Genomic DNA, 14,301 nt, shown 5'->3' on the forward strand with positions numbered 1-14,301 from the left:
CAAACATTAATTTTAATCATGTTATTTTTCAGAAAATATTTTCTACTGCTATTCTATACTGTAAATCATTTTTGCTTCTGCTGCCATCAGTTATTTTACTGCCCAAACAGCACTATTCATCTACTGTTTTTAGTGTTGCAGTTCCTAATCAAATTTCCTCAACATCATCAAACAAAATTGAACTACACACTGTCATCCTTCTTTTACTTTTATTGGTTTTCATCCTAAATATCTCTTTTCAAGACTTTATACATTCTGTTCAACTGATCTTTCATGTCCTTTGCGATCTCCAACAGAATCAGAATGACATTGGCAAACCTTAAAGTTTGTATTTAATCTCCTTGAACCATGATAGTAATTTCTTAATTACTTCTAGATTATATTATATCTATGTCTTAGGAGAAAAACAGCTACTTTGAAAACAAGCCACTGTTGCTTTTAGCATATTACTCACCTGCTGGTTTCTTTATTACTTGGTCTAGCATACTGTGTTGAGATTTTCAGTCCAGCTGCAGCAAGTCTATCTTGTGCAACACTCTTCACCTCAAATAATTAACCACAAATACCATTAAGAAGTATTTACATTGGTATGTATGTTAAGAAAGCTCAGGCTTCTGCAAGATGTTCATCTATCAACCTCAACATTTGTATAAATATGTATTGTATCCATCTTCGATTATTATATTGTAGTTGATGACATTTTCCCAAGTTTATATTATTATTTATTTATGTATTTATTATTGTGTTATCACCAATGACATCAATTGCATGTTATGATGCTCACAGGTGGAATAAAACATTTGTATTTGTATTCTTATTTGCAAAAAAGAATTGCATGTTTCTGTATCATAAATATCTTTCTCAGTTTAGCTTCATTGCCTCAGAAAATTAAGGTGTATGGCAGCACTGAGTACAGGTATGGAAAATATGCAAGCAGTTCTGTCTTCAGGCCAACACAGTTATGGAGATTTCTAAGTGCTAAACAGGCTAACGGAGCTTTTTGGGTAACTTACCCACATGCTGTTGCTACATCAATATATTACCCTTAAAGCTGCCCAGCCTTATCCCATGTATGCCCATTGATCTCTTATTTCCAGTTCATGTCAGCTATGATTTTTATTTTAAATTGAACAATATGAGTTTTTGTAAGATTAATGGTTTATTCATTTATTCCTTCACCCACAGACAAATTTCTTTATATGGCTGTTACTTTTGTACATTATGCATTATAAATAACAAGGGTACCTAAAATAAGAGTAATGGAAGAAACAGGATACTGACATACACGTGGTATGTATCACTGGATTGCAGGATTAAAGAAGTGGAAGGGTTCTGATTCAAATAAAAAAAAATGATTCACAAGAGTCATCCAATAATACACCTCAGTTTTTAGATTACATGCAATAATTTACAAACTATACATGTATGATGTTTCTTACAAATATATTCCTTTCTATTTGGCTACTTTGTTATTGTCGAAACTGATTACTTGTTTGTAATAATTCTTAATGTGTGGACTGGAAAGAACCTGGTGCCTTCATTGATATATAAGTGATCAAACAAATGCTCATTTCTGTGCACATAACTCTACTTCAGGTACATTTATTCATTGTTATAGTAATGTTGTCCGATTAAATGTAATACACAAAACAATGTGAACCATTCAATTCTACATTGTGTGGGAGTGGTCAACACTAGATGATGCCCACAAGGCAAATCGGCATTCACTAAAACCCACACTACTTTTGCCATACCTGCCAGTATTTTATCCTGTTTTTCAATCTTTAACAAACTCATCTGCAGTTTTGTCGGCATCACCTTCATAATTGATGAGCCGTGTGACATGGCTTCATTTGCAACCATATAACCCAATTGAAACAAAATTCCACTGAGCTCAATGGTGCATTGCCGAAGATCGATTCTAGCATGACGTTGGTTGAGAAAATATAGCCTGTGAATCAATGAATATCCTTCACCCACAGATGGCAAAACTTCCATACACTCCGTAAACTTTTCTCAATAGTAAGTACCATCTTGCCCAATGACTCAGCACTGTTATCACCAACCCCACATAAAGTATGTCATGGTGGCCCAAGTCTCCTCCTGCTCACCAAGTCCAGATTGATAACGAACACATGTGCCCCATGTCCACAAGAAATCTTTGTTCTAGACCACTTACTAAGCCTACTCAACAGCATTCCATCTGTGCACTATCTTGTGCATTGTTATGGTCTTTAGGACTGCTTTCCAACAGTTGAAGCATTCCTGTTTGAGTTTAATGACTGCTTATTCTGGCACTGCTTCCCATTCTTCCTCTTCAACAATCCAATGCTCAATGACCCACTTCCCGACGTGATTAAGACTCTGATTGCCTATGCAGTTTCAGCATCTGGCTCTTACATTTATACCTGTAATATTTGACCTCCGAAGTCAAATCATGGTTATTTACCTATTGTTCTGTGACAAAATGTATCTCCTCCAATTAGTCTGCAATTATAAGAGCTGCTGTTCAATCACTAGGATTACCAGTGTGAACTCTTTGTGACATTTCTGAGTGTTACTCTGCATGAAAATATTTAATGCTCTGTTTTCTGCTTCCTGCAGTAATACTTCCTTGGCCTCCACATTCTGGTTAGGCATCAAGATGAAGACAAGTTTGTGATGAAAACAACAACTGTAGTTTTTGACTTCTCATTGTCCTGATTCTAAAACCTGCACAGAAACCAAAAGATATGCAAGTTTGGGTAACTGAATTTATAATCCATGAGAGGAAATAGATAGGTGTGTGACATACAGAACTTTGTGTCGGTCTGGACAGCCTAAGTGGTAAGGCAGCCACTTGCAAAAAGCTGGAAATCTGAGTTCAAGTCCTGGTCCAGGACAAATTTTCATATGTAGCTTTGGATAGTACGTCTATACCTGTTACAGATAAGCTGAATTTTAGGAATGAATTTCACTTAAATTTATATTAGTCGCATGACGGATCTGGTCCAGGATGAGCAGAGGCTGGGTGTGGGTCATCAAGGTGAGGTGATCAGTACTCACAGACAGTTACTTTTACATAACTTTATTCATAACACAATACAATACATCCACTCTAGCAGTCAACATTCCAGCGGCCTACTGATATGAATGTGAGATGCTCGAGCTCCAACTGGTGGCGACACAACCGTCAGCCAACAGAAAAGGCCCACTTCTGTTCTGCTTGGTCAGCTGTATTTGTGATTGATGAACTGCATATGTGGCATCAGCAGATGCTTGAAAGCACATATAGTGTTTGAGTATTCTACTTATGTGCTCTTATGTTTGGTAAAATTTTATGAACAAAACAGTCTAGATGTTTTATTGACTGTTATTTCTGGTTTTGTTCAGATTAGGCCATCTTCAGATGTAACACTACAATGGAGGGAAACAAAAACTTTTATTATTCTGTTTCACCCAAGCTAAGAGATATGTAGACTGGATAAAATATATTACCTAAAATACAGGATGTTACTGCAACTAGTGTCAGCTACTGTGTCATTACGTAACAACAAATGCTGTCTTTATGTAATCTTAAAATTTTTCTTTTTTGGAGTAACACTTTTTTCTATTCCCAGAATGAATTTTTTACCCTCTCTGCTGCATAGACTGAATAACGTTGCTTTCTAAACAGCTTTTTCTAGTTCATATCCTTTGACATGTATATTGCAGTCTAATTTCTGCACATGTTTCAAATAACCTTTTACTTCCAGTATTTTATTCTTGCTGACTTCAGAATTTCGAAGAGTGTATTCCAATCAACATTGTCAAAAGTCTCTTCTACATCTACAAACGCTATAACTTTAGATTTGTCTTTCTTCAAACTATATTTTCAAATAAGTTATAGGGCTAGTATTTGTCTGGTGTTCCTACATTTCTTTGAAACCCAAACTGATTCTCCCCCAGGTCAGCTTTTCACCATTTGTTCCACTCTTCTGTTGATACTCATACTTGTTTGCACCTGGCTTCTCTGAACTGAGGTTATTACATTCTTCATGTCGGCATGGAAACTGAAATGAGTCACATTAATTTTTTAAAAAAATAACTTATTGTTGTCCCATCACTCAGCTTTTGTGCCACTGTAGGGCCCTCATCAGATTTTGTGTTTTTATTGGAGTATGATACTTTAAAATTGTTCATTATATATCAGCATCAAAAATACAGCATAAATCACCAAGTGATTGACATTCAAGCATGGGATTGTGCAGTGTTGCCTGTGCACACAATATTACTGCAGCAGCAACAGCTGGTCCCTTTCTGTTCTGGATACATTCAAGCATGTGCCCCACCTTCCATCTGTGTCAACTGCGGAGAGCACCATTTGCCTTGCTCGCCTGACTGCAGGATTCTCCAGAAAGAAAGGAAAATCATGGAGTACAAGACCCTGGACCAACTGATTTACACTGAGGCTAAGAGAAAATTTGAATGCCTGCATCCTGTGCGTATGACATTGTCTTATGCTGCCGCTACAACAGTTCTGGCACCATCAGCTCTGCCAACCCAGGTCACTTCTCAGAGCCAGAAGACTACACCTGCCCCCTTGATGGTGGAGGGCATTTCCATACCTGTTGCTCCTGCACCACCTACTTTGGGAGCAACACCTCTCCAACCATCGGGGATGTCTGTTCCCATTTCTAAGCCAGAGAAGTGTGAGTCTTCTTCAGCTTCTCTCCCTAGGAAGGGCTCCTTTGGGCCACTCCCTTCCCAGGTTTCCAGGTTTCTTCTAGTGGGAAAGATGACACCCACCAGTGGCTGAAGAGCCAAAAGCAGCTGGTCATAGGGATTCACGCTCATCCTCAGTCCCGGAGCCTGAGCCAGTGAAGTCTTCCCAGCCAGGGAAACCCAAGTAGCAGCGAGGGAAATTCAAAAAGAAAACCCCTAAGACCAAGGAAATTGCAGTGACACCCACACCACTGCTACCTACAAGCTCTGCAGCTGAGGATGGGGTGGAGATTTTGGCGTCCGCTGAGGACCTAGATCTCGCCAGACCCTCAGACACAATGGATATATACTGCTCAGGCAATAAATCGGTGGCAGCAGGTGACTCTGAGGCGTAAACTGCCTCATTGAATGTTCCATGTCTTCCCAATCTCACAATGTCATCCTCCAGTGGAACTGTGGTGGTTTCTTCCAGCACTTGGCTGACCTATGGCAACTGTTAAGCTTTACACCTGCTATCTGCATTGCCCTCCAGGAAAACTGGTTGCCAGCAATGCAAACCCCTGTCCTCCATGGCTATAAGGGATATTACAGGAACCACAGCGACTATAATGGAGTCAGTTGGAGTTTGCGTTTATGTTATAAACTCGGTCTGTAGTGAACATGGGCCCCTTCAAACCCCTCTTGAAGCTGTGGCTCTCAGAATAAGGACGACGCAGGAAATAATTGTCTGCAATGTATATCAATGTATATCCAGATGGTGCAGTACCCCTGAATGTATTGGCTGCTCTAATTGATCAACTCCCTAAACCTTTCCTACTTTTGGGAGATTTTAACGCCCATAACCCCTTGTGGGGTGGTACCATGCTTACGGCTGAGGCAGAGATGTCGAAACTTTACTGTCGCAATTTGACCTCTGCCTCTTAAATACTGGGACCACCACACATTTCAGTCTGGCTCATGGTAGTTACTCGGCCATTGATTTATCACTTTGCAGCCCAGGACTTCTCCCATCTCTCCACTGGAGAACGCTTGACGACCTGTGTGGTAGTGACTACTTCCTCATCTTCTTGTCACTGCCCCAGCATCAGGCACATGGATGACTGCCCAGGTGGGCTTTGAACAAGGTGCACTGTGGAACTTTCATCCCTGCTGTCACCACTGAATCTCCCCCACATGATAGCATCAATGTGATGGTTGAGCAGGTGAATATCACAATTCTTTCTGTGGCAGAAGATGCTATCCCTCGCTCTTTAGGGTGCCTGAGGCATAAGGCAGTCCCTTGGGGGTTGCCGGAAGTCGCTGAAGCACTTACAGAGCATCGGTGAGCTCTACAGCTGCATAAGAGGCAGCCTTCCCTGGAGCTCCTCATAGCCTTTAAACAGCTCTGTGCCCATGTTGACTACCTTATCAAACAATGGAATAAGGTGTGTTGGGAGAGGTATGTCTCCACCATTGGGTGCCACATGCCACCGTCCCAAGTCTGGGCAAAGATCAAATGTCTCTTCGGGTACCAGGCCCTAACAGCTGTCCCCAGTGTTACCATAAGTGGCTAGTTATGTATCAACACAAATGTGATTGCTGAGCACTTTGCTCAAACCTCTGCATCAGAGAATTACCCCCCAGCCTTTTGCACACTCAAACGGCAGATGGAAGGGAACATCCTCTCATTCACTACATGCTGCAGTGAATCCTACAATGCCCCATTTACAGAGTGGGAGCTCCTCAGTGCCCATGAACATTGCCCTGACAGAGAACCTGGGCCTGATCACATTCACAGCCAGATGATTAAACATCACTTGTCTGACTACAAGCGACATTTTCTCATCATCTTCAACCAGCTCTGGTGCGATGGCATCTTTCCATCTCAATCACCATCATTCCGGTACTCAAACCCAGTAAAAACCCACTTGATGTGGATAGCTATCAGCCCATTAGCCTCACGAACTTTCTTTGTAAGCTGCTGGAATGTATGGTATGTCGGAGGTTGGGTTGGGTCCTGGAGTCACATGGCTTGCTGGCACCATGTCAGGGTGGCTTCCGCTAGGTTTGCTCTACCACTGATAATCTTGTGTCCATCGAGTCTGCCATCTGAACAGCCTTTTCTAGATGGCAACACCTGATTGCCGTCTTTTTTGACTTACGTAAAGCATATGACACGACTTGGCGACATTGTATCCTTGCTACATCGTGTGGGTGGGGTCTCTGGGGACCACTCCCGATTTTTATCCAAAACTTCCTGTTGCTTGGTACTTTCCTTGTCCAAGTTGGTTACTCCCAAAGTTCAATCGATATCCAGGACAATGGAGTCCTGCCGGGCTCTGAACTGAGTGTCTCTTTATTTTTAGTGGCTATTAACAGTCTAGCAGCAGCTGTCGGGCCCTCTGTCTCACCTTCTCTGTATGCAGATGACTTCTGCATTTCATATTGCTGCTCCAGTACTGTTGTTGCTGAGCGGCACCTCCAGGGAGCCATCCACAAGGTGCAGTCATGGGCTCTAGCCCATGGCTTCCAGTTTTCAACTGAAAAGTCGTGTGTCATGTACTTCTGTCGGCGTCATACTGTTCATCCAGAACCCGAACTTTACCTTAATGACGATCCACTCACTGTAGTGAGACATATCAATTCCTAGGACTGGTTTTCGATGCTCAGTTGATTTGGCTCCCCCATCTTCATCAGCTTAAGCAGTAGTGCTGGCAGCACCTCAGTGCCCTCCGCTGCCTGAGCAACACCAATTGGGGTGCAGATCGCTGTATGCTGCTGCAGCTCTACAGAGCCCTTGAATTGACTATGGGAGTGTGGTTTATGGTTCAGCAGCTCCTTCAGCTTTGCATTAATTTGATCCTGTGTCCCACTGTGGGGTTTGATTAGAGTAGGAGCTTTTAGGATGAGTCCGGTGACCAGTGTACTGGTGAAGGCTGGTGTCCCTCCACTGCAGATCAGCTGTGCACATCTGCTCGCCAGTTACGCAGCACACATTCATAGTTCCCCTGAGCATCCGAATTACTGTCTCCTTTTCCTGCCCACGGCAGTCCATCTCCCTCATCGGCGGCCGAGATCGGGGCTAATGATTGTGGTTCACATGTGATCCCTTCTCTCTGAACTGGAGTCCTCCCCTTTACCACCTCTACTTGCGGTCCATTTACATACGCCTCCATGGTGTCACTTCCTCTTGATTCTTGATGTGTTCCGGGGCTCTGAAGTTGTTTACACTGACGGCTCAATGGCTGATGGTCATGTAGGCTTTGCATATGTTCATTGAGGACATATTGAGCAGCACCCTTTGCCAGTTGGCTGCAGTGTTTTCACTGCAGAGCTGGCGGCCATATCTCGTGCTCTTGAGTACATCCGCTCATGCCCTGGTGAGTCATTTCTCCTGTGTACTGACTCATTGAGCAACCTACAAGCTATCGACCAGTGCTACTCTTGCCATCCTCTGGTAGTGTCCATTCAGGAGTCTATCTATGCCCTGGAACAGTCCCACCATTCTGTGGTGTTTGTGTGGACCCCAGGACGCATTGGAATCCCTGGCAACGAATTCTCTGACATGCTGTTTGGCTCTGTTTTGTATGAAACTGTATATTAATTATTTTCACAAATCCTATGAATTGAGACCACGGGACCTGCATCACACTGCACTACTCACACTACTCTCACAACTTGGGATGGCATTCTAACAGGCTACTAATAAAATCCTTTCTCTAATGTTTTCCAGTGCTGTTTAGGTGCCTGTAACATAAAACTGGATATTCACAACGATAGCACATGTAAAATTTTACCAGTGTGCTACAGTATTACAAAAATAAACGAATTGGGAACATCACACCCAGCTCCAACTCTTTTCATACACTTTCATAATAAATTTGCTCATGTATTCACTTTTTTTACTACCTCTTATAGCTTTTTGATGTACAAGAGTAGTAATCATAACTAAATTGAATGTATTAAGTTTACATGTATAAGTTGAACTGTTTACGTGTATTTAAATTTTGTAATTAGTAGTTTAACATTGTGTGTGTGTGTGGGGGGGGGGGGGGCGGGGGAGGTAGGGGGAGGGGGGGGGGGGAGAAAAGAAAAGAAGAAGAAGATGGTAACAGTAGGAATTGAACCAATTCTATATCAATGAGTTAGAGAGCATTTTACCTTTTCCTATGGCTCACTCATACAAAATATTTTAGCCACTTGAATGAGGCATTTACTTGCTTCTACTCACAGAGTTTGAGCCAAATCAATGAGCCTTGTCCCAAGAGTGTGAGCCAGATTGGACCCCTGTCTCATGCCTTCCCCATGTTATGTTTAAATTTGAGTACGTTAGCCACACTTTTTAACTCTCACTTTCTCATCTAAAGTTTTACTGGGAAAGTGTCTATTAAATACACCATCTACAGAATTTGCTACATTGCTTACACATTACTTCACATGCACTTTCAAGTAAAAATACTGACCAGGTGATGTGAGCAATGGAGCACCCGTTGTGCCAGAAGGGATGATGTCACATCAAGGTATGCATAGTCAGAAACAGACAGCTGTATCCCGTGCCTGAGTTGATCATGGCATGTCTGACCATAATTTCAGCACTCTCCATTGGTTTCTAGTTACATGGAGGGAGTGCTACAAAGACTGCATTTGTCCATTTTATATTTATACCAATATACATTTGAAGAGAAATGGTATGATTTAAGTGTGATATTTACAGTGTGGTGTAACACATTAGCAAATGATTATTGGGTGCCTTTGGGTGTCAAAATCTGAAATGTTCATGGCAGCTGTAACTTTTATGATATGGCAATAAAAATGAATTTGTCGCACCAATACAACATTTCTTTCTAGGAATAATGATACAAGTGTCATTGACTGTGATAACATTGGAGGCTTTGACTCCAAATGGCCTACTGTGATACTCGCTCACGGTTGGATGAGTAAAAGTAGTGATCTGGACCACATAAAGAATGGTAAGGAGCTCCAATAATGATATATAGTTGCCACTTAACATAACAGAAATCAATTCTTTTCTATTCTGCTAAGACAAGTATTGCACTGCAACTGGATTTAAATATTTATGCTGTCTTTCACTTCATATCATTAATTCATTCAGATACAATGCAGTACCATATGGATGTCATCAAAGAAACACACAGTTTGATGTAATAAAGAGTATCCACTGCAATAAAAATTATTGAGGCATATTTGAATACTTTCTTCAATATTTTGCATCATTTACGATAGTCATTTGACCATTTCACAATGTCATCTTTCAGTAGCTACTTTCGACCAACCAGTGGTCATCTCTAAACTAAAGGCACCTGTCACAAGTGGTTTTCATTGCATTGTCAAGTGTTACTGACAAAACAACAGAAACTAGTTGCAGCATGTGCCTTCAGTCTGAAGACTGTGATTGTGATTTTTGATTGGTTCCATAAGTTACCTTTTGTACGTGTATGTACTTGTAATATAGGACATGTCATTTTGCTTACATCTAGACTATACACATATAATAGGCTACACATTAATAATGTACAGTATGTACTTAATGCTAAATGATTAACACCAGAGTTAAAAATACATTTTTGTGAATCTTATATTGTACATGAGTAGTTTTAATTCTAGTTTAGTTCCTTGCATTAATTTGAAATTCTAGTCTATCTTAATAATGTACATTGTGTTCATCATTCATGGCATGAACTTCTCCTCACTATCTGCTTCTGTATTCAGACACACTGTAGAGTACTTCTCCTTTCATAAACCATTTTAGGGTGCAGGGAACATATTCTCAGTTTTGATGTTTAGTAATGCTTGTATTATCTTTACACCAATGTATTTAGGTACTTTTCCAAAAAATTGAAATGCATTGGAATTGTTTTCTGTTCCTTGTGTTATGATCTGTAGTTTTGTGGGATCTTGTAATGCAGTCATAACAGTCTTGAATAAATAGAATGGTGGAAACATCAAAATATTTAGTCGCTTGAAACAGTGGGCTTAAAAGATGACATTGTGGAAATTATAATGTGATTGTGTCATCAGAAAGTATAAAAAGTAAAAGAACATGCAATCAGTCACTTAATCTCTATGGAGTGCATCATTTTTTTTCCAATTTCAGGATATAAGCTAAAATCGAACTTTGTGAGACACAATGCAGATAAAAATACAATTTGATTTGATAACAAAACATAAGTCCAAAATAATACACAGGCTAGTATAACAGGAGCAGAAAAAATTATTGCATAATTACATGACATTAACACCTCATGTAAATAATGATGCCATAGATCTTTCTGTAAGATTCAACAACTATTAATTGCATTTGATGCAAGTAATCACTCACACCATCGAAGCAGGTTACCATGAGATATTTGAAATCTGTGTTCTCGAACACCGTAATCTTCTTAATTGATTTGTGGAATCAAGGAGCTGCTTGTACAGTCAAGTACCCAATGTGTTCAACTGTTTATGTATGATGGCTTTATGTACCCTTATTACATGGATGTTTTTGTGCATATGGGTGTTGATCCAAAGCAGTTCTCAACTTATCCTAATTTTATGCTAATTACATTTTTTTATATAAAACCAAGAAAAAGAAGAGTATCTTCAGCTGAACAAGCATTTTAATTTGCAACTTTTTGTAATTATTCTTTCTTTGTCCGGTGAAAACTGTATTGAGATCTGTTGTTCCCAGAGTGTGATCGCATACATAACTACACAGTGGAAATATGAAAAATGTATAGGTTTTTTCACGGTTTATGCTGCACATTTTTCAGACTAAATGTAAAGCAAAGCAGACAGGGTTCAGTTGATTTATGAGATGTAGAAAATAGACGATCTAGTCTAAAGTTTCATCAAGATTAAAACACAAGATTTTAGTGGTAGTTGTCATTTCTGTTTATTGGTTATTAATACTGAATGGGTTCTTGCTGAGATCCTGTTTTGCTAAAACAAATAAAATTGATGTTTGAATGAATTAAGTCAGGAAATTTGTGTCACACCAGTTTTGTATGTACTCTTAGAGCTCCATTAGTAGTACTTGGCAATGCCTGATCTAGGTTCCTTCTTACAGTACTTGTATCATCAGCAAAGAATCTAATTTGAGCATTATTTGTAGGGACCCTAATGTCAACAATATAAGAATAGAAAAGGAGGGTTCCATGATATTTTCTATCACTTTTGAGAAGGGTGACACTAACAATGTGATGGGGTAACACTCCCCTCCCCCCCCCCCCCCCCCCCCCACACACACACACCAAAAAAAGGAGGGATTATTTTTAAAAGCTGTATATATTCAGATTGCTTACAAAACAACTTTATCTCCTTCAGAGAACTCTCCATTACAACTAATTCATTTGTCCCAGTGATGCTTCCAGTGTTCAAAACATTTTTTGTAGTTATCTTTAGAAATTGCTAACAGCTCCTCTCATTCTTTTCTTGGCTTCTCAGTGTTGTCAAATCAGTCTCCTTTCATACCATTTTCATGAATGGAAATAAGAAAAAGTTGTGTGGAGCCAGGTCAGGCAAATAAAGTACGTGGGACAGTGGAACCATGCCATTTTTAGGCAAAAACTGTCTAAAAGAGATGGCTGTGTGTGCAAGTGCATTGTTGTGATGGAAGAACCAGTCTCCTGCCTGCCACTTAGTGGATGTCCAGAATGAAGTTTGTCATCAATTGACATGTCACCATTTTTAAATTGAGCAAACCACTCAAACACTTGAGTTTTTCCCATAGCATCATCTTGGCAAGCTGTTTTCAGCATTAAAACAGCTTCAGCAGAAAACAAAATTTCACAGGTGCACATTGTTCACTTAAACTTGCGATCATAAAAAATGAAATGAGAATGAAACAGCACTAGCAAAACCAATCACTGTAGATGAACAGAACAAGCCAGGTCAATGAGACAGGTGGTTCTGAACTGGCAGTGAGTTACACTGTACACACCTTGTGGCAGAATGCGTACTACACAAACTCCACCCACTGCAATGTTATTTTTTTTATACCCCCTTGCACAAATTCATAGTTACTCATTTCTAAGATAGCCCCCTTTTTGTACAGGCACTTTATTTCAGATACATTTGAAAGCTCTTGAAGAGATGGGTAAAGTCCTGTAACATTTTTTAATGTTGGCACTGAAACTATTTTGCAGAAGTATGCCAGAATTGTATCCAAACCAAATGGCATGTCGACCATAATGAACTGTTGTGGTGTAAACACTGACAAATTTATCTTTCATGCAAGGCACTGTTACTACACTCAGCAAGAAATAGGCCTAAACTTCTAAGATTAAACAGATTTCTGCTTGGAGCTTCTGCATACTGAGGTGGCAAAAGTCACAGGATACTCCCTAATAATCATGTTGGACCCCTTTTGCCCAGCATAGTGCAGCAACTACATGTGGCATAGACTCAACAAGTCACTGGAAGTCCCCTGCAGAAATACTGAGCCACGCTGCCTCTATAGCAATCGATAAGTGCAAAATGGTTCCTGGTGCAGGATTTTGTGTGAGAAATGATGTCTCAATTACATCCAATAAATGTTCAATGGAACTCATGTAGGGCAATCTGGGTGGCCAAGTAATTCACTTGAATTGTCCAGAATGTTCTTCAAACCAACTGCTATTAGTTGTGCCCCAGTGACAGTTGCATTGTTGTTTGGGAACATGAAGTCCATGAATGGTTGCAAATGGTCTCCATGTAGCAAAACATACCACTTCCACAACCCATACTATTATGTAGGCAGCACCACCTTGCACAGTGTCTTGTTGACAAGTAGGGTCTGTGCCTTTGTGGGGTCTGTGCCCTACCATCAGCTCTGACAAACTGAAGTTGAACTCATCTGACTAGGTTACGGTTTTTCAGTCGTGTAAGGTCCAACCGATATTGTGATAAGCACAGGAGAAGTGCTGCAGGTGGTGTTGTGCTGTTAGGAAAGGAACTTGGTCATCTGCTACCATAGCCCATTAACGCCAAATTTCACCATACTGTCCTAATGGATACATTCATCGTACATCCTGCATTGATTTCAGTGGTTACTTCATGCAGAGGTGTTTGTCTGTCAGCAATGACAGCTCAACACCACCTCTTTTGGTTGTTGAGTGGAGGCCATCGGCCAGAGTATTGCTCCATGGTGAGAGATAATCTTTGAAATTTGGTATTCTCGACACACTTTTGGCATTTTGGATCTTGGAATGATTTCTAAAATGGAATGCCCCATGTGTGTAGCTCCAACTACAATTTCACTTTCAAAGTATGTCAGTTCTCATTGTGCGGCCTAATCACTTCGGAAACCATTTCATCTGTATTGCCTGAGTACAAATGACATCTTCACCAATGCATTGCCCTTGTATATTGTGTACCTCGTGTATGCAATACTGCCACCATCTGTATATGCGCTCCTGCCACCATCTGTATATGTGCATATCACTGTCCCATGACTTTTGTCATCTCAGTGTAAATGACATTAATACAGGGACAGACACAATTTTTGTAAGTGGAACTATCTTCTAGCATATCACAGAAAAACTTATGGAAACAGTTTCTATTGTGTGTTCATACTCATATCAAAGTGAACAATTTTTGTGACTCATGTCAAAGTGAACAACATTTGCGGGAAAAGGTAAACAATCAAAATGCTAGATA

At 40.3% G+C, this 14,301-nt stretch overlaps 1 protein-coding gene across 4 annotated transcripts in view; it reads left to right on the forward strand.

Moving 5' to 3' along the window:
* The window catches only part of LOC126355780 (phospholipase A1-like), a 141,104-nt gene that overhangs the window by 64,081 nt on the left and 62,722 nt on the right, over window positions 1-14,301 (forward strand). For all 4 annotated transcript variants that reach the window (XM_050006187.1, XM_050006186.1, XM_050006188.1 and 1 more), the window contains one exon: window positions 9,511-9,632. In XM_050006187.1, coding sequence (XP_049862144.1) covers window positions 9,511-9,632 — 122 coding nt within the window. The remainder of the gene's footprint in view (window positions 1-9,510; window positions 9,633-14,301) is intronic.

This window comes from Schistocerca gregaria, chromosome 3 (genome assembly GCF_023897955.1).
Source record: "Schistocerca gregaria isolate iqSchGreg1 chromosome 3, iqSchGreg1.2, whole genome shotgun sequence".
NCBI lineage: Eukaryota > Metazoa > Arthropoda > Insecta > Orthoptera > Acrididae > Schistocerca > Schistocerca gregaria.